The sequence below is a fragment of the Nannobrachium achirus genome, assembly GCF_963921795.1.
Source record: "Nannobrachium achirus genome assembly, chromosome: 11".
Taxonomy (NCBI): domain Eukaryota; kingdom Metazoa; phylum Chordata; class Actinopteri; order Myctophiformes; family Myctophidae; genus Nannobrachium; species Nannobrachium achirus.
In genome coordinates this window covers 10,964,639-10,984,284 of record NC_137820.1, presented here as the reverse complement: position 1 = coordinate 10,984,284, position 19,646 = coordinate 10,964,639, and the positions used below count along the sequence as shown (strand labels likewise).

General features: G+C 43.4%; 1 protein-coding gene across 1 annotated transcript in view; it reads right to left on the bottom strand.

Annotated features, from left to right (window-relative positions):
• Nucleotides 1–19,646, bottom strand: part of LOC308293750 (alanine--tRNA ligase, cytoplasmic-like) — a 40,832-nt gene that overhangs the window by 11,855 nt on the left and 9,331 nt on the right. Inside the window, exons 5-15 of the mRNA XM_080736370.1 lie at nucleotides 19,422–19,613; nucleotides 18,805–18,949; nucleotides 17,774–17,919; nucleotides 17,048–17,156; nucleotides 16,708–16,858; nucleotides 14,790–14,914; nucleotides 10,258–10,402; nucleotides 6,422–6,600; nucleotides 5,733–5,846; nucleotides 4,073–4,279; nucleotides 2,804–2,988 (exon numbers count right to left, since the gene is read on the bottom strand). Of these exons, the coding sequence (XP_080592496.1) occupies nucleotides 2,804–2,988; nucleotides 4,073–4,279; nucleotides 5,733–5,846; nucleotides 6,422–6,600; nucleotides 10,258–10,402; nucleotides 14,790–14,914; nucleotides 16,708–16,858; nucleotides 17,048–17,156; nucleotides 17,774–17,919; nucleotides 18,805–18,949; nucleotides 19,422–19,613 (1,698 nt within the window). The remainder of the gene's footprint in view (nucleotides 1–2,803; nucleotides 2,989–4,072; nucleotides 4,280–5,732; nucleotides 5,847–6,421; nucleotides 6,601–10,257; nucleotides 10,403–14,789; nucleotides 14,915–16,707; nucleotides 16,859–17,047; nucleotides 17,157–17,773; nucleotides 17,920–18,804; nucleotides 18,950–19,421; nucleotides 19,614–19,646) is intronic.

Here is a 19,646-nt window from a genome sequence, read left to right as displayed (position 1 = left end):
CGTGAAAACCTTGTATAGTCTATGAGAAATGGCTCGCTCTATTGTCTGGAACAGACAAGAGGGTCTGGAGAATAGTGGTGAGACTTGCAGACGGAAAACAACTTATGCAGATGTGCCTAACCCTCCATAATTTACAATATTTTCATCAAAGCCAACTCAGAAAACATGTTGGGTCTTCTCTTTTTCCAAAAACACAAACAGCAGCTTTAAAAGCCCAGTGGTAAAATATGTAGAACTCATGCTGCTTTGCTCCTGCAATTTGACATGTTTTCATTAAAAAGAAAAGAAAAGGAGACCTCGTCTGGACCTCTAGCCGAGCCCAATATAAATTACAAATAATGTGCAAATGACAGCTGAACCAAACTGTCTCTTTCCCTTTCATTTAGTTTGTTCTTATTTCTAATTACAGTATTTTCCATAAACCTTCAGGCCAATACTCCTCTTGATTGTTCTGTTGAATTCTGCAAACCAGAAAGTAACCTTTTACTGACATTTAGCCGTTAACAAAATGCGATGGCAGACCGCGCATGGTTTCTGCCCGAGGTTTCTGTCGGGCAGAAACCTCGTATCTCCAAGTTTCTGCTGCTTCATCACACAAGGCCATCGCACAAAAAGTAGTGAAAACAGCTGATCTACAAGCACGTTGCGTGCTTGTAGATCGTCTGTTTTCACTAGTTTAAATAATTTTAAAAATGATAAATACAAAACAAACGGTTTTGGACACACACACGGACACACACACACACGGACGGACACACACACACACACAGACACACACACACACACACACACACACACACACACACACACACACACACACACACACACACACACACACACACACACACACACACACACACACACACACACATACACACACACACAGCTTGTCTACTAAATAATTGTGCTCCGGAAAACCCATTTGCCGCTGTCCTCGTGACGCAGCGCAGCTGTGTGACTGTGATCCCTTGCTAAGCTTATTGCTACAGTACGTTCAAAGCACCAGGTAGATGGGCAGCAACCAGCTGGCAACCTCCTTTTCACTGGTGATATAATACAAGCCGTCGTGACGAGCTGAAGCACAATGCACCTGCACGCGTTCAAATCCATTCAGAGAATGGCGGGAGACGCCAAGTAATCGCTGACAGCTGTGCTGGAAATGAGTAAACAAGAGAAGTGTATTCAAAGCAGACACACAGATGGGTGGTCGTTAAAAAGGCAGAGGGTTGTGTATGAATCACCCACTGCGGCAGCATGTACTGCAGTAACTTTCACTATTTCCTGTCTTATTTACTGAGGCCTCTGTGAAACTTGATTCGGTCAAATGGCGGATGTAGGCCAGTCAAAACAAAGCCACCATGAAACACACCGCCATTGTATCTTAAAGGACCAGGTCACCTCTGGGACAACCAGATCTTATTTGATTGTTGTGTGCGACACGATCAACACAATCCTGAATTATTTTTTGTGTTCAATCTGTGTTTTTAGATACGTTAGTATTTCAGCATGCTACAACTGGTCATATGATGCATTTTGCATCATATGACCAGTTGTAGCATGCTGAAATCGGCTGAAATACTAAAATATCTAAAAACACAGATTGAACACAAAAAATAACTCAGGATTGTGTTGATCGTGTCCCACACAACAATAAAATAAGATCTGGTTGTCCCAGAGGTGACCTGGTCCTTTAACAACTTGGGGGCCAAACTCGTTCAGTAACGAGATACGGCCACTGGAGATCGCTGTGCCAAACCCTTTGTCCCTCAACGAGACAAAGGGTTAACTTGGTTACATGCAGCTGCATGCATCCTATGTACCCTGTGAAAGACCCTGGTCCATACGTCATAACGTGGCTCGCAGAGAAACAAAATGGCGCGTCTAGGCTGCATTGATTTCTATTCTATGCTGAAACATAAAAAGGGCTTTATCTATGAATAAGGTGCAAAGAACGCAAGGGAAGCAGAGATCTGCCTGTTTTCACGGCGACACTTTACCGCGATGGTCGGCCCCGGTTTGGATTTTAGTTTCGCGAGCGTTTGTAAACAAAATGGATTATCCTCCTCAATCGTTAGTGGACACTCACGTGCACACGCACAAAGCTTCCGAGGCTCTTCAAAATTAAAGCGTAAGTGAACGACGGCAGCAGCAACAGCTAGAAATGTTAGAAACCTTGGCTTCCCATTTGTTAATCGTTTAATTATGGATCTTAGTTTGAGTATTCTGCAGGCGGGCTCAAGGCATCACCAGATTCACCATGTGGCAGGATAACATTTTAACCTACTGGAGTATAATTGTTCTCCATTAAGCCATTTAGGCCTGAATGCAAATCTGTGTCACGTTAGATTTGAACCACTTTAACCATGATTTTATGCTTTAACTATTGAAAAATAGCAGATATACAAGCTCGGTGTCGCGCTGCAAGCTTGTAGATCAGCTATTTTTGAAAAATCATGAACATTTGTGCAAGTCTTTGAATATTTTTTACCCGATTCTATAAATGTCTTCTAAATCCTTCTTCTAAATCAGTGGTTCTCAAACTTTTTCATGTCATGTCAAGGACCCCCAAAATTACATGTATTTGGCCGCAGACCCTCATTTCAAAATATGTTGTTCCAGGGACCCCCCAGAAGCAAATATTTGAGGTACAATTGTTCAAAAATAGCAGATCTACAAGCTCGCAGTACCCAGTCCAGGTACACGAGATGTGGCACAGATTTAAATGCCAGGCTAGGCCATCAGACTTGCCGATCTGCTCAGTGAATGAACAGAAAATGCCATCAATGACAGGAAGCATCCTTACGTTCCCCCGCAGAACTCGATGGAGGTGAGTGATCCAGCAGCACTGTTGGGGTCACCTAGCAGGTCCTCCACAGGGATGCCGATGGAGACGACTCGGACCGGGTCCGGGTACGTCTCGTCGAACACGGCACGCAGACCCTGGATGGCTTTGGCTTCAGCCAGAGGGGCGTCCTTGTAGTACACAGCCTGGAGGAAGGTACAGGGAAATGGACGTTACTCGTTTTGTAGGAGAAGACCCTGAGGTAGCAAATTACTTTATTCCAAAAATAAGGCACAAGTACTTCTTTCCAAAAACAAGACTTCTTAGTGATGTGCCTAGTTGAGCAATATGGACAGTGACATTGCCAGACATATTGTACGTACAGTCTCATTTTACGACATTCTTATTGCTCTCAAAAAAACAAGAGAAAACAAAAAGAAAACACATCCAGTATATGTTCCTCATAATAATTTTGTCACTGTGGCCAATCACGGCTACCAGGGGGGTAGAGTATCCCATGACACTGCCATCAGAGAAGGAAGCCATTGAGATAAAAAAACAATGGCCATTCTACAGAGAACAGACTAGAGAATGAATGAATCATTTCAAAATGCCCCGGGCTGGGGCAAGGGCAAGGGCAGGTAGGTGGGAGAGAAAGATTAAGATTAAGTTTCTGGAGGCTTGGCATCAGATTATGTCCAACAGAGCACAGCTCAGAAAATAAAAAATAAAAGTTACTTATATAAATCCATGAATATCTCTTTGTCTACTGTGTTGGTTATTATGTTGTTAAATTACAGTGAAATAACTACAAATGCAAAATTTCACAACATGGTCACTTTAACAAGGTATTATAATTACATTCTCCACACTTTTATTCTCCCCATCTTGACAAAATGGTATATTCCCAGGTTCCGCAGGTCAGCTGCACAGGTGCAATGCATTATTGTTAATTGTTTACTAACATGCCAAGTTTAGCTGCACTTGAACAACCGTTCCAGGCTGCCATATTCAGCCCACGAATCCATAGAAACGGGGGAAAAAAATAAAAATGTATTCTTAAAATAAATGTATCATGCCTGTTGCTAAGGTATGGCAACATGAATGGTGTCTTGCACGCGCGCGAAGGCGCGCGTGCAAGACACCAGTCACGTTGCCATACCTTAGCTTTTTCTGAACTGACGCCACTGGTCTATCCTCTGCCAACGGCAACATTTCCCAGCAGCCGTATGGCCATTCCGATACAGAACTGTCAATATGCATCCCCCCCCCCGCCACACAAAAACTGACCTTTGCATCTCGAATCAGGGCACACGCAATCTCCTCTGTGCGGCGGACTTCGCCGGTGCTCAGGGCGCCCTTGGCGGTGAAGTCGAAGCGCAGGCGGTCGGCGGCCACCAGGGACCCCCTCTGGTCAGCCTCTCCGAGGACCCCGCGCAGGGCGAAGTTGAGGATGTGCGTAGCGGTGTGGTTCTTCATGATGGGTTTTCGACGAGCCTGGTAGAAAGAAGAACGGGCTGCAATCGGTGTTGTTTTTGACCGCAAATATGGATTTAGTTTTAGTCATAGTCTTTTGAATAAAACGTCATTTAGTTTTTGTCATAATTTAGTCACCTGAAAAGTTTTAGTTTTAGTCTAATTTTAGTCGACTAAATATCATGAGATTTTAGGCGACTAAATCTACAGTTGATTTAGTCAACTGAAATGTATTTTGGCAGGCCTTGATGGGATCGTAATGACTGATTTTACACTTGGTGCTGAAAATAGCCGATCTACAAGCTCACAACGCGTCGCGCTGCGGCGCGTTGTGAGCTTGTAGATCTGCTATGTTCAGCACGCAAAACCTGAGAGCAACCAAACATAAAATGACTCTCTTCTCCACTAGTCCCTCCCTAACGTTTAGTTTTTATTTTGTCGAAATTGTCAATATATTTAGTCTTAGTTTAGTCACCACGGCTTAGTTTTTATTTCGTTTTTATTTAGTTTTCGTCAGTGAAAAAAACACAGTCGACAAACATTTTTCGTCATAGTTTTAGTCGACGAAATCAACACTGGCTGCAATGTTGCTGTGGGCCACTGATCCATTTTGTTCTGCTTGTGTTCAAGTGGAGCAGTGCCGTTCATTTGTATGTTGTTCACAGAATATTCGATATTGGGCTATTATTACCATCGGTACATTTTGTGCAATGCCTGGTATTTTCATTGTTCTTTACTGGAACAAGCAGTGAAAGGCTAGATTGTTGGTTTGTTTGTTACATTTCATTTTCCAGCACTATATAAAAAGGTGAAAGAAAGTACTAAAGAAATCTAAGGATGTATAGTCAGCTTTTCCATACAATGTAATATCACTGCAGTGTGTCATACTGGCCATTTCCACAAACTGTTGACTTTAATTCATATACGCAAAAGTAAGGGTCTTAAACAGGGGGTCTGGGACCCCTAGGGGGTCTTCAGAGTTACTACAGGGGGTCCTCCAAATCTTTGAGCGATAGAAACTTTTTTCTCCTTTTCATATTAACCACTTGAACTTTGGCCAAAAATAGTTGATAGGCTGTTTTCGGCAAAGACGTTTGATGTAGAGGGGAAAAAGAGTGGGCTAAGTACAGAGTGAAAGTTCATGTTTATTAAGTATTGAAGGTTCAAGTGGTTAAATATCTGAAAACACGAATTGGCATCAATCCAAAATACACTGATGATTGTGCTGTCAAACGATGAAACTATATGGAATCTATGAAAAGGTTGTGGAGGTCCCTGCTTCATCTCTCTCTCAAGTAGGGGGTCCTTGGCCTGAAAATGTTGAAGACCCCTGCTCAAAAGGAGTGTGTGTGTGTGTGTGTGTGTGTGTGTGTGTGTGTGTGTGTGTGTGTGTGTGTGTGTGTGTGTGTGTGTGTGTGTGTGTCTGCGTGCGTGCGTGCCTGCGTGCGTGCGTGTGTTTTACACACATTCTCACCTCATCTATGCGCAAGGTGACCTGGTCCCCGACCTTCAGTGTTCCATAGACTGTCCCCACGTGAAGAACATAACCTCCTCTGACCTGAGTGTTCTTCACTGTAAACTCCATCCTCTACAGAGAGAGAATCAGTACTGTATTAAAACAAGCTCATGCATTCCTAACTGTAACTAATGATCACCACTAGCTCATTAACACATGGGTGACTAACAGGTCATTTTGGCCGATTTTGAAATTGCAAAGTGCAATAACTCTCCCTGTGAAGGTCTCAGAAATTTCCCCTTCCGAAACATTTCCTAAGTATGAAATAATGTACGATTATACCACTGCGTTTATAGGTCAAATTGACAGGTAAATTCTTTCAATTTTTTGCCCAGTAGAGCAACACCTCCTCCCCTGCTGCCAGTGGGGGTTCTATTGTCAATAGAACAACAGACAATAGAACCCCCGCTGGCAGCAGGGGAGGAGGTGTTGCTCTACTGGGCAAAAAGGGAGAGAATTTACCTGTCAATTTGACCTATAAATGCAGTCAGAGAGGTAGTTTTTTATTTTCAGTCACCCGAGTGTTAATTTGTCTGGGGGTTTCAATGAGCAACAGCAACAAGTCAATAACAAGGCTATTCTTTGGCTCATGGCATTTGTTTTTTCCTGCAGCGAGTGCAAAAGTGCAATTCGGTTTCTCCTCTTACGTCTTCTGCGTTGTCGTCGCCGCTCTGCATGTAGCCCTCGTCAAAGGTCTGACCTCCTTGCTCGGCATAGAAGGACGTTCGGTCCAGCACTACTCCACACTCCTGGCCAGTGGTCACCTCGTCGCAGAAGGCTCGCTCACAGCGCAGGGCCAGGACTGTGGCGGTAGGCGTCTTGAAATCTGGAGGGAGTGAGAAAGAAGATCACTATAGTGGCGTTTCCATAAAACTACTTTTTGCGCATTAACGGCTGATTCGCTAAATGTTTTTATGGAAACACTTCAATTTGCGAATAAACTTTCATTATCCGCAAAAAAGATTATACGCTTGGAGGAGGAGGATTTTGAGGCTTAATCGGATAAACTAAATGCGCAAAAGTGAATGGAAACGGGTCAGACAATACATTCGAATAAAGTATGACGTTCTGGTCCATATCGTCCTCCTATATAACACTTTCCCCCGCCGCTTAATTAACGTCCATTGTACAGCGTTCGTCAGAGAAAGACAGCTGCTGATCGACAGATCTCTCTCTCTCTCTTTCTCCCTCTCCATCTCTCCCTCCCTCCCTCTCTCTCTCTCACTCACACACATGTACAGGCGCGCGCACGCAGCCACCCACGCACACACTTTTCATACAGGTTTGTTTTATATCAGCAGAAATATATCCAGATAGTCCATAGACTGTAGAAAAATAGAGATAGTCACTACCAGCATGGGAACAGCGCACGGGTGACGGACTGACTCGCTATATGTTGCTCTTGCAAGTACACGCCCACTGCCTGATCTACAAACCCTACAACGTAGCGTGGAGGGACACAGTTTGATCTTGGAAATCTACTGTTCCGTGCGCCACACAGTCATACGACTAATCATAAATCAGGCACCATGGCATGAGAAGCAGACAGCACGCAGACCAGTTTAGCAGCGGAGACGGAGAGAGAGGGTATAAAAGTCAGAGAGAGTAACAGAGGCATGGATGGAAACGTGTAAAAGTGAACTCATCGTCAAAATGGGACACAAATTCCTTATTGAAGCGTTTTTTCCTCCATTGCGCGAAGCAATGCGATGGTGTGTTGTGTGGATAATACGTTAATGTGTTTGTGTGCGTGTGCGTGCGTGTGTTGCAAGGCGAAGCTCTCAGAACAGCCCCGTGACATTTTGTATTCATTATTGTGTCGCTTGTCGCTCTTCTTCTGCAGTTATAGAATGTCGTAGGACTGAAAAGGTGCGCCACCTATTGGTTTTCCAAACGAACTACTACCCTTATTCGAATGACACCCGCAAATGGAAACGGGCTAAATTCACTTAGTCTAAATGCGCATTTCTGATAATACGCTTCCCTAATGCGCTTAAGTTTATGGAAACGCCACTTATGACTCAGTCTGTTTAGACAGCATTGACAGTCAGCAGCAGTCACACAAGCAAGGCTACCGGGTACAGCAGCCAATGTAGTTGGGACATTGCCAGGCAGTTATTGAGCGTCAGCATGTGTCACACTTGTCCAAAAGAACCAAGTGTTATCAACAGAAACATGCTTTGGATACTTTGACACGTTCTGACAAATGTATACTATAGTCATAATATACAGTTCTATTAACCACTCCAATACCTCATCCAAATCATGTGTCAAGTCATAGGTCTTAGATGACCAGGGTCTATACTTGGTCAGCTCCTTTTTTCCCCCCGATTTACACCAAATGTCTTCGTCAAAAACGTGGCTTCAAAACAAGCTCAAAGCGTGTCGCATTGTGGAGCGTTCTGCAAATTCAACCCGTCGTCGGGACACTGGAGTTCATGGTGTACTTTTTCATATAAATATATATATATATGAATCTTAACCCTTTGTAAGCCACGGGGAGCCCCTTAATGTTAAAATCGTACTATATCGGACTTCCTAGGGGGGGAGGGGCAGCCACGTCGTCTTTTCCCGTACTTTCCCGTATTTACCGAAATAAATGATTTTCATCCGAAAATCGGCGATCGTCTAACCTTCCCTAGTCACCACTCGTGCATTGATAGCTCATGCACGGTCTGACATGAAGCAGAGGTGACGTCAGCTCCTTTCCTTCTCCAAGGCTACTCCCAGCCATCCCTTTGCTGTCTGTACACTAGTGCTCCTACTGCAGCCATGCTTGGGGCTATGCTAGCGAAAATTCTCAGTTCTGCTCTTGAGTCACACATGGACTATTTGCGGGGACATTTACGTGAACGGATCGCGCACGCGAAACGCACGGGGAGATCGATGATCGGCCAAAACCCCCATTCTATCCCAACGGAGATCGAGAAAATCACGGTGAGCTAATGACCTGGGGAAAAAAAAAAAAAGAAAAAACAACGGCGCTGTCCAAGAAGGAGGGGCGGCGGGCTCATGTCTATAAACATAATATTATGTCTCAGATCACAATACAATAATAGAAATTTCACGGCTAATCTACCAACCACCATTCTATTTCGGACGGCAAAGTGTTAATAAATAAACTGTGCCTTTTACCCCAATCTTTATTAAACTTTCTTTTCATTAGATAAACCTTTCACTGGATAAACTTTTCCGCTGCCATTGGAAATTAATGGAAACCAGATGCAATTGGAAATTGAAGGAAACACATTTGAGGAGTGGTGCTAGCTCGAATATTGGTTGAGCTTCACATGACAGTTAACCTGCTGCAGAATATAGTCACGGCAACCACACATGCAATTTCCAATTGGATCTTTCTAGTTGTTCTACGCACTGGTACTAGTAGGGCTGTCTTCTAAAATTCGACGAATTGACGCGTCGTTTTAAGCCCCCGGAATCGACGCCAATTGTTTGAGTCGAGCTGTCGAAAATATATATTTTTTTTTTTATCACACCGGTTACTGTGGTGTGGTATGAGAGCGCTGGACTGGACTGTCATGTACTTCTTATTTAGTCCATATTTCCTACTACTTGTACTAGACTTAAAAATAAAACCAGTTCACGTGACTTGAAAGTTGCCTTGGTCATATTACAGGAGGCTTATTTTGAAGCTAACCGCTTTGAGAGGAAATGCGTCAAAGTGTTGTTATTCTACTTGTTACAGCTAGAGCAGCCAAGAAGCAGCAGCGCGATACACTTCACTCACTGCCGCTGAGTGTGGCACTGTGGTGGTGGTCTCAGGCAGAGGACTGTGGTGGAGTAGAGGACTTATTAAAACGTTTTAGATTAAGACAATTTCCTTGCATTGCAGAACGGCACGCAGCTGCATCGCTGCGTGCCGTTCTGCATCGACACAGTGATGTTACATAATTGTTACCTTTAGCCTACGTTTGTTGTTGTTTTTCCTCCTGAACGAACGGGGCTAAATCGTTAGCATGCTAGCGCTTTAGCCCTGTTCCTTTAGCCTGGAGAGGCATAAAATCATTATCAGGCAGTTTTCAAAGCAGAGAATCCACCAATCATATGTGGTTTATAACAGCTGTAACAGCTGTACCGGGCACGGGGACTGCCCATAAGTCCGAAGGTTCATTAGTCCGAAGGTTCATTAGTCCGAATTTAGTTTAGGTTTAGGGTTAGGCATAGTATTCTTAACAAATTCGGACTAATGAACCTTCGGACTAATGAACCTTCGGACCAATGCCATGGCACCCCGTGCGCTACTTTCTATCGATGCGTCGCGTCTCCACTCCAGTCACTGCAGCACCACTTTTTTTTTCTTTTTTACATAAACGATTCGTCGACGCGTCGGAATAAACCCCGCGACTCGAGTTGACTTGATAAATCCTGAGTCGAAGACAGCTCTAGGTACTAGTAGTATTGTTTTCATAGCATATCCAAATCACGTCATATAATGTGTGTCTTAGAGAAGGTATAAAGCCCTCACCATATTCGCCTTTGTCGTCTAATTTGTAGTCGTACTTGGGGGAGTCGTCGGTGGCAGGTACACTCTTGTTTCTTAGTTCTTCGATGGCGTAGATGTCCAGCATGATGTGGTCCGCATAACCAGCACCCTTACCCTGGGATTTCAGCTAATGGACACACACATTTTTATGCTGATGACATTCCTGTGATTTTACAAAACCAACAGTGTTTCTGGTTATGACCAGGGGCGTCACAAGGGGGGGGGGGGGGGGGACTGAGTTACTAGGGCCCAAGGTGGAGAGGCCCTAGTAACTTTAGCCATTGAAAAATAGCAGATATACAAGCTCACAGCGTGGCACCGAGTGCTGTGCTGCGAGCTTGTAGACCTATTTTTGAAGAGTTGTTAAAATGTGTGCAAATCTTTGAATATATGTATTTTTTAAGCAAACATCTGTAACAAAAATTTTGCTTCTGGGGGGTCCCTGGAACTAAATATTTTGAGATGGGGGTCCGTGGCCAAATACATATCATTTTGGGGGTCCTTGACATGAAAAAGTTTGAGCACCACTGACATAGAAACATAGGTTTCACACATTTTCACAATCTTTCAAAAATAGCAGATTGCAGCGCGGCACTCTGTGCCGCGCTGTGAGCTTGTATATCTGCTATTTTTCAATAGTTAACATTCATGGGGGGCCCGCAGTGAATCCTTGTACCCAGGGCCCAGAATTTGGTGTGGCGCCCCTGGTTATGACCCACCAAGTATCGTGCGCTTGGAAGGTTTCCCCTCAAAGTTATTTTTGAGGGCCATTAATCCCCACAAATCACTCCGTGACCACACATACAACCTGTATATCAACCCCTTCAATTAATGTAACTAGTGTCAAAGTCACTATCAAACGTTTTACTGTATGTGCATTCAGTATTCCACAAGCATGTTAGCATTGTTGACATTACATTATAATATTGGCATTATTACATTTTCAGAGGAGTAGAAACTAGAAAAACTGATTTGGATGAACAAATCAATCAAGACCAAATCAAAACATAGGCTTATTTTAACAGCAGGTGCATGGCCTCTTGATTCTGACTTGCAGTGCAATATTGGAGAATGCTGACACAGCCAAAGGGGGGAGTGGTGTGCTAAGCACAGAAATGTGCAGCACTGCACTGAGTGTCCCTACCTAGTCCTTAACATCATCCACTAATAATTCTAACTAATTTAACATCTTTACTCCCACCTTTTGTTTTGTTGACTTTTCAAGGTTCAAGGTTTCTTTATTGTTAAATCTTGGTTATGGGTAGTTAAAGGAGTGGCGACACCGGCCGAAATTTAACATTATGATACAGTAGGTCATGTGGTGTTTCTTCAAACAGTCTGAAAAGGAGGCGGGGCCGTATCAGTTAGCAGTGAATGTATACTTCGTCTGTCGTGCCGTGCCGCGCACAACGTGATGAGTTGTTGTTAGCGTGTAGCTGCGCTGTACCGCAAGGCTATTTTGGAGAGCTATTGTGTGTGTACACACACACAGGCTACACACACAGAGTGTATAAGCCACGGACCTCAGTCCTCCGAGACAGCAGGACATTATGTCTGCTAAAAGGGCTCAGAGCTGCCGAGGAGGAGGAGATCGCTGGACGCTCGTTCTCTGCTTGCTCCGGTGTCCCGGCCAGGTCCTCCAGTCAGGTTTAGCGGAAGACACAGCAGGGTATGGCCGACAAAACCGTCTCATAGACGGGGAGAAGCGTGTTGACCCTCGTAACTAATCTCCGACACCTTTTTTGAAGAAGACATGTACTTTTTTACCGGTCTAACCATTGATTTTATAGCAAATGCTATATAATTTTTACCCCTAGAACTGATAGTTTTAAAGTTGGTTTAGAAAGTCGGAAACACACCTCGGACAGCTTTTTTTGGGGTTTCAAAAGATGATATGGATAATCGACTCCGCCCCTCCCCCCATATTAGCCCAATCAAATTAATTTATTTCAGTTACTGTACAGAAAGTACTACTTTCAGTACAGTAACTACAATACATTAATTTGATTGGGTCATTTAACATGGGGGTACATGACATCATTAAAAAAATTGGCTAATTTGATAGCCTTAATTAGCTGTTTTGGCCGTGTCAGCCCACCTTTAAGGTAAAATGTATTGTTCTGCTTCCTCAGACATCGTAGTGGCAATAATAGTACGGTAATGAAAATAGTAAACATGCAGTTTCTATTCCATTTCCCCGTTTCCTAATTCATGCGCCGTCGCACATGGCAGAAATACATAGCAGACCTGGAAGTGCACAACGTGTCGCGGGGAGCGTGTAGGTCCATCAGGGCTGCAAATCTTTGGGTATCCCACGTTTCGATTCAGAATCGATTCTTGGGGTCACGATTCAAGATTTTTTTTCGATTCTTTCAAATCCAAACGATTCGAATTCAGAATCGTTTTCTCGATTCAAAACGTTTCTACATTCAATTCATAAAAATCATAATATCTAATAAATAATATCTAATAAAATGAGAATCGATTCTGAATCTTCCCATGTTAGAAACACGATTCGAATTCGAATCGATTTTTTCCTGCACCCTTAAAGATCTATATTGCTATATTTTGCCAATGTGACACCGGCATAAGTCTAAACCCTCAAAAGAAAATTGTTGAGATAAGTGAGGAAGAACTTGACTGGCCTGCACAGAGCCCTGACCGTAACCTTATCAAACACCTTCGGAAAGTATTGGAATGCCAAATGCGTGTCCAACCTCACTAATGCTCTTGTGGCTGAATGGAAGCAAATTGCGGGAGCAACTTCACCAACTAGTGAAAAGCCAACTTCCTAGAATAATGGAGAATGTTCAATTGTAGCAATTCCGTATCAATGCCTGCAATTTACTTCCATTTTAACCACAAGAACATTAATGTGGTCAGAAAGTGATGTTGAGCGATTAGGCCCGTCTCTGGCATTCCAATTAATTCCAAAGGTGTTCGATTCCATTATTCTGTCTACTTGGTAGGTTTAAAATTAGGGCTCTGTGGAGGACAGCCAAGTTCTTTCTTCCTTACTTGTCCTTCTGTACAGGGGAGCATGGAGGCACTGGGGGACTGTCATTCTCAAACAGGAAACGGCCTTCCTCAAACGTTAGCAGTAGCATTCATTTTTCCTTTCATTGGAACAAAAAAAGACTAATTAAAGCAGGGGTTAAAGCCCCAAAAAATCCCAAGAAATTATTTTCACGCCCCAAAATGTGATTTTTGAAACATGGCGCACGCAGGCACACCAATATCTGGGGTGTTTCCCTTAAAGGAGTAGTTCACCCCCAAAATGACTTTTTTTCTATTGATTAGTCACGCCATGGAGAGTAGAGTTCAATAATATTTTTTGTGTTTTATCGCATTCCTAAGACAAAAATGTGATAACAATATATTTACCCCCATTCGTTCCGGATGGTGACCCGTTTCGAAACGGGTCACCATCCGGAATCAATGGGGGCAAATTTAGTCGAATCAAATTTTTGTCTTAGGAATGTGACAAAAACCCAAAAATATTAGTGAACTCTACTCTCCATGGCGTGACTAATCAATAGAAAAAAAGTCATTTTGGGGGTGAACTACTCCTTTAACTCATTTAGTGCCCCTGAAATTAACGGATTATAAAGTCCACGATGCCACCTTCAGGCTGGCATCACCGCCGTTATCTTATTTTGAAGGCCAGAAGTCCACAGCGCAATCACTTCCGGTCTGACGTCATCGGATCGTGCGCCGGAACCGATCCGTGTCCACGTGGAGTTGTGTAATGGCCGACCGGGAGCTTTTATAACTGTGTAACATAAGCGAGCATCTGCCTCCATCCTAGCTTCTAAAGTGTAGTTTTGAGATAATGGACATTAAAGATGAGATCCCCCGTCCACCTCAATGTTATGGATGGGACTATTTTGTGCTCGTGGAGCCGTGATGATGCGAAATCAGCGACGGATTTCGTCTCCGGACCGCCGGCCATTCTTCTCGGTAATGTACTCGCCGTTACAGTAATATATTACTTTTCCCGAGATATCTCGTGAATGGCACTACAGATACTCGAGTACATTTTGCGAGATATCTCGGGAATGGCACTAGATGAGTTAAGTTCTGAACTGCCTTCACTGAATGTGTGTGTGCCAATCCATGCTTAATTTTATAGACGTATCTTCTGAAGTTCTGTTGTGTTCTGTGCTAGTCTGGCCAATTCAATCTCTTGAAATTATAACTGCATTTTAGTTTGGAGATCACTTTACTAGCATTTTGACAACTTTGTCATTCACGCCATCGCTAAATCGTTTTTTTTTTCGTGGATCTGCACTGATCTCAGAAATAGCCCCTATAGAATCCTCACGACTGAAATCAATCCCCAGGACTGAGAACTTTAACCTCTGATTAAAGACCAATTAGAAACTGGTGTCCACATACTTTTGGTTCGGTCCATCACTTCCATCCTTTACTCGCCCCCTTTCTTTTTCCCCAGCCTTAAATGCACTAATGCCATGTATTTTTCACCCCACCCATTAGCTCTCTCCTTCCCTCACCTGTGCTGCTTTCTTCTCCTCCTCGAAGGCAGCCATGTCGACACCCATGCCTCGCTCCTCAGCAATCAGAGCAGTCAAATCCAGAGGGAAACCGTAGGTGTCGTACAGCAGCCATGCTGTGTCACCTGGAATCAAAGACAGAGAAGAGACGACGTTCTAATATATGCCACAGACTTCGGCAGACAGTAAGACACATGCATACAGAACCAACTGTAACAAAGTAAGACTGTGAAATTGTTATTGTATATATATTTCTTTTAGTATATTTCAGTGTTTCTCAACCTTTTTTCTGCATGGGCACACTTTTCATGTCCCAAGAACCCATGGGCACACCAACATAATACGGGGGTGTAAATATCGTCACTGTCGGGAAGAAACCTTGTGTCTCCAAGTTTCACATTTTTACGTTTCTTCGCAAAGTAAAACCTTGCTTCAACATACAAGGCTGTCGCACAACAGTAGTGAAAACAGCAGATCTACAAGCAGACAACGCCTCGCGGTGCTAGGCGTTGTGTGCTTGTAGATCGGCTGTTTTCACTAGTTTAAATCATTTTTTAAAATGATAAATACAATACTGGCTTTCAAGCCCGTAGCCCAATCAGGGACCAGCATTTCTGGCAACATCATCATTAACAGCCAATGAGGGGCCAGCATTCCTGGTGATGCCAGTGGTGATGTCACTGGCATCGCCAGTGGTGATGCCAGTGGTGAGCGCACCTCATGGCGCGCTTTGCTTGAGCACAAGTAGGCCATGTGTGGCCTGCTTGAGCGTGAGGCGCAAGTTGGCACCTCGACAGAATGCAGTTCTAGTTTACTATTACTATGTTGTGTGCAGTGTTGATTTCGTCGACTAAAACAATGACGAAAAATGTTTGTCGACTGCGTTTTTTTCACTGATGAAAACTAAATAAAAACTAAGCTGTGATGACTAAAACTAAGACTAAATATATTGACAATTTCGTCAACAAAATAAAAACTAGACTAAAACGTTAGAGAGGCACTAGTGGAGAAGAGAGTCATTTTATGTTTGGTTGCTCTTATGTTTGGTTGCTCTCAGGTGCCGCGCTGTGAGCTTGTATATCTGCTATTTTTCACTGGTTAAAGCATTCATTAATTCTAGGCCTAAATGGGTTAAATGGGGCTCGATGGGTGTCGCAACTTTACCTCTGAATAATGATTCATTACACCTCTACAAGTCTTTAGTTCCCACCGTAAAATGTACAGTGTTCCTAATAGGGATAGGACGATAAGCGATATTATCATTTATCGTGATAATCGTATCGTGGAGATTTAATTCATTGTGATATCGTCCTCTGTCATGCTCTGGGATCAATTCACCTCAACCACCGAACTGCATATCCGGTACCACTTAAACCCTCTATAATTGGTAAAAGGTACACTCTCTATCAACTGACTTTTTTCAAAAAATAGCCGATCTACAAACGCGACACATTGTGAGCGAGCTTGTAGCTATATTTTGGCAAATGTTCCGCCCCAGGATAATGGATTTTGATTATCGCGATAATATCGTAAATGGCGATTTATTTTTTGTCACAATAATCATGCTATGAAATGTTCATATCGTCCCATCCCTAGTTCCTAATTGTGTGAATTGTAAAATAGCCGATCTACAAGCTCACAACGTAGATCTGCTATTTTCAACACACAACCAAGTGTGAAATCAGTCATTACGATGCCATCAAGGCCTGCCAAAATACATTTTAGTCGACTAAATCAACAGTAGATTTAGTCGCCTAAAATCTTATGATATTTAGCCGACTAAAATTAGACTAAAACTACAACTTTTCAGGTGACTAAATTATGACTAAAACTAAATGACATTTTATTCAAAAGACTATGACTAAAACTAAATCAAAGTTTGCTGTCAAAAACAACACTGGTTGTGTGTCCATCTCACCTGGGATGGTCTTGCTGTCTCCCAGGCTCTGGATCTTCCTGTCGAGGATGCGACGACCCCTGGTGAGCGTTTTGAGGAACTGCTCCTCCTCCTCATTGATGATTTCCTTCACCATGTCTGGGTCCTTCCTCAGCTCGGGGAACGCATCGCCCTGGGAGGGACAGAGAGGGAGGGAGAGGGGACACAGAGAGAGCACACAGAAGAGGGGATTAGTTGGGAGAAGGAGGAGAAAGGACAGTAATTGGGAGAGGCTAGTATTAATGATCCCCCCTGTAACCCAGGAAGGAACCGAGGGAAACAATGAATCACAAGAGTTGCTGACTGGCCAAATAAATCTCACCAGGGATTCAACCACCACGTCCACCAGGGAGGCAAAGAATCCTTTTTTAGCTCCCAGCTTCTCGTGGGAGTAGCGCACAGCACGACGCAGGATTCTCCTCAACACATAGCTGCACAGAGGGAAAGAGATAGATCATTTTAGTATACACGCACACATAGTGGGCCTCTCACTGTAGTGCCGAGTACACACAGTGGAGTACACACAGCAAGTAATTGTAAAACTAATTCAAACAATTAGGAACTAGGGATGGGACGATATGAACATTTCATAGCATGATTATTGTGACAAAAAATATCGCCATTTACGATATTATCGCGATAATCAAAATCCATTATCCTGGGGCGGAACATTTGCCAAAATATAGCTACAAGCTTGCTCACAACGTGTCGCGTTTGTAGATCGGCTATTTTTTGAAAAAAGTCAGTTGATAGAGAGTGTACCTTTTACCAATTATAGAGGGTTTAAGTGGTACCGGATATGCAGTTCGGTGGTTGAGGTGAATTGATCCCAGAGCATGACAGAGGACGATATCACAATGAATTAAATCTCCACGATACGATTATCACGATAAATGATAACATCGCTTATCATCCCATCCCTATTAGGAACACTGTACATTTTACGGTGGGAACTAAAGACTTGTAGAGGTGTAATGAATCATTATTCAGAGGTAAAGTTGCGACACCCATCGAGCCCCATTTAATGAGGAAATGTTTAATATCTCACCCTCGTCCCGTGTTGTCGGGCCTTCCTCCGTCTGAGAGGGCGATGGTGATGGTGCGAGCGTGGTCAGCCAGGACACGGTAGGCCATGTCGATACCGTCTGTGTCCTCCGCACCTACCATACCCGTGTAGGGCCTGGCATGTGTACCCTTAAATATATACACACACATTCTACCGTTGGCTAATAATGTGAACACATGAATGCATGGGATAGTATTACCAATCGCCATACAGCTACATATTAGGGATGTGCACGAGTCATTATGACTGACCAAAATCAAAGTCTATTATTCTACTGCTATAGATAAGTGTATATAGTGTAATATAGTGAATATTCAGTGTTTGGGGGGGGGATTTGTTTGGGTGAAATTGTTACAGGTTGCCAAAGTTGTCAAACAAACGCTGCAACTAGTCCCCACTTTCTCTTCAATAGAATAAAAAGTAGAAGAAGCTCTGCATGGGTCTGTGAGTAGAACAATAGGCTGAAAACAGGTGCTCCTTGGAGAGGGTATATAGATATTAAGACAAAAAGATTCTAGTTCCATTCCATTGTAACATAAAACAGTGCACTGATGGTCGTTTCTTTTTAATGCTGCCATGAGCTAAATAAATTTGTTTTCTACTCTGAACTGAACGGAGCTGCCTTGGATTTTTTCTAAGTTCTCCACCTCATCAGTGAACTGTTTTATGTTACAATGGAATTGAACTAGAATCTTTTTGTCTTAATATCTCAATTTCTCTTCATTGGCTGCTGGCCTTCCCATGTCCTCTCAGAAATCAGAATATAGGATCTAAACAACTAGGCAGTAGCAGGCATACAGGATGTTTTACTTGACAATAATTTGGCGGTGAGCACCCTCTTGTGGACATAATGGTACTGACCTGATTTTCAACACATGCACACAGTTTCTATGGGGGAACATCTTTATACTAATAATTATAATCATAATGTGGCAACCTGTAATGACATTCGTGCTCAACTCCACAACCATTCAGTTATACAGTATATATTCACACCAGTTCCATTTCTTTACCTTCTGAATGGCCTCAAAGTAAGGGATGAAGAGGTCAGTGTCATAGTTGGACATCTTGTTCTGCAGTACGGAGACCAGCCGCTCCAGACCCATGCCTGTGTCAATGCTTTTCTTAGGCAGTGGCTTGAGCTCTGTTTCAGACTCCCTAAAGGTTGCAACGAGAAAGATAGAAGGCTATGGGTTCAGACAATGTTCCTGGTCAACTTAAGCAGTAGAAAGGCTAACAGTGTGTGTGCTCCTTTTATTTTGCACTAGCCACACCTCATAAATCATCATGTTACAGGGCGATTTTTTCAAACACATTTTTGGACACTGCTTCTACAGATTTTGCCCTAAAATCACGCAAAGCGGTACACAGTATCTCTACAGTCATGTCAGCAACATGCATCAGTCCCATCTAGCGCCACCATAAGGGTGATTTTTGCAAAACACATTTTTGGACACTGCTTCTACAGACTTTGCCCTAAAATCACGCAAAGCGGTACACAGTATCTCTAAAGTCATGTCATCAACATGGTCTGTCCCATTTCCCATATTCCCTCCTGATTGCCTTCTAACCTGACGGTCGCTTATCTCCCGATTTAGGGAGTCTTACTGGTGTATTTTGAGTGTGTCACCTATTGAACTGAATGAACACCAGGTTCCAGATCTCCAGCACATTTGGATCGTCCATGTTGACCAGGTGAGAAGCGTCTCTGCCTCCTATGCGGTCGTAGTGCATCTCGCTGCAGGGCCCGCATGGACCGGTGTCTCCCATCTCCCAGAAGTTGTCCTTCATACTGCCAGGCAAGATACGGGCCTCATCCATTCTGAAAGAGATATCTTTATTTGAATCCCACCAT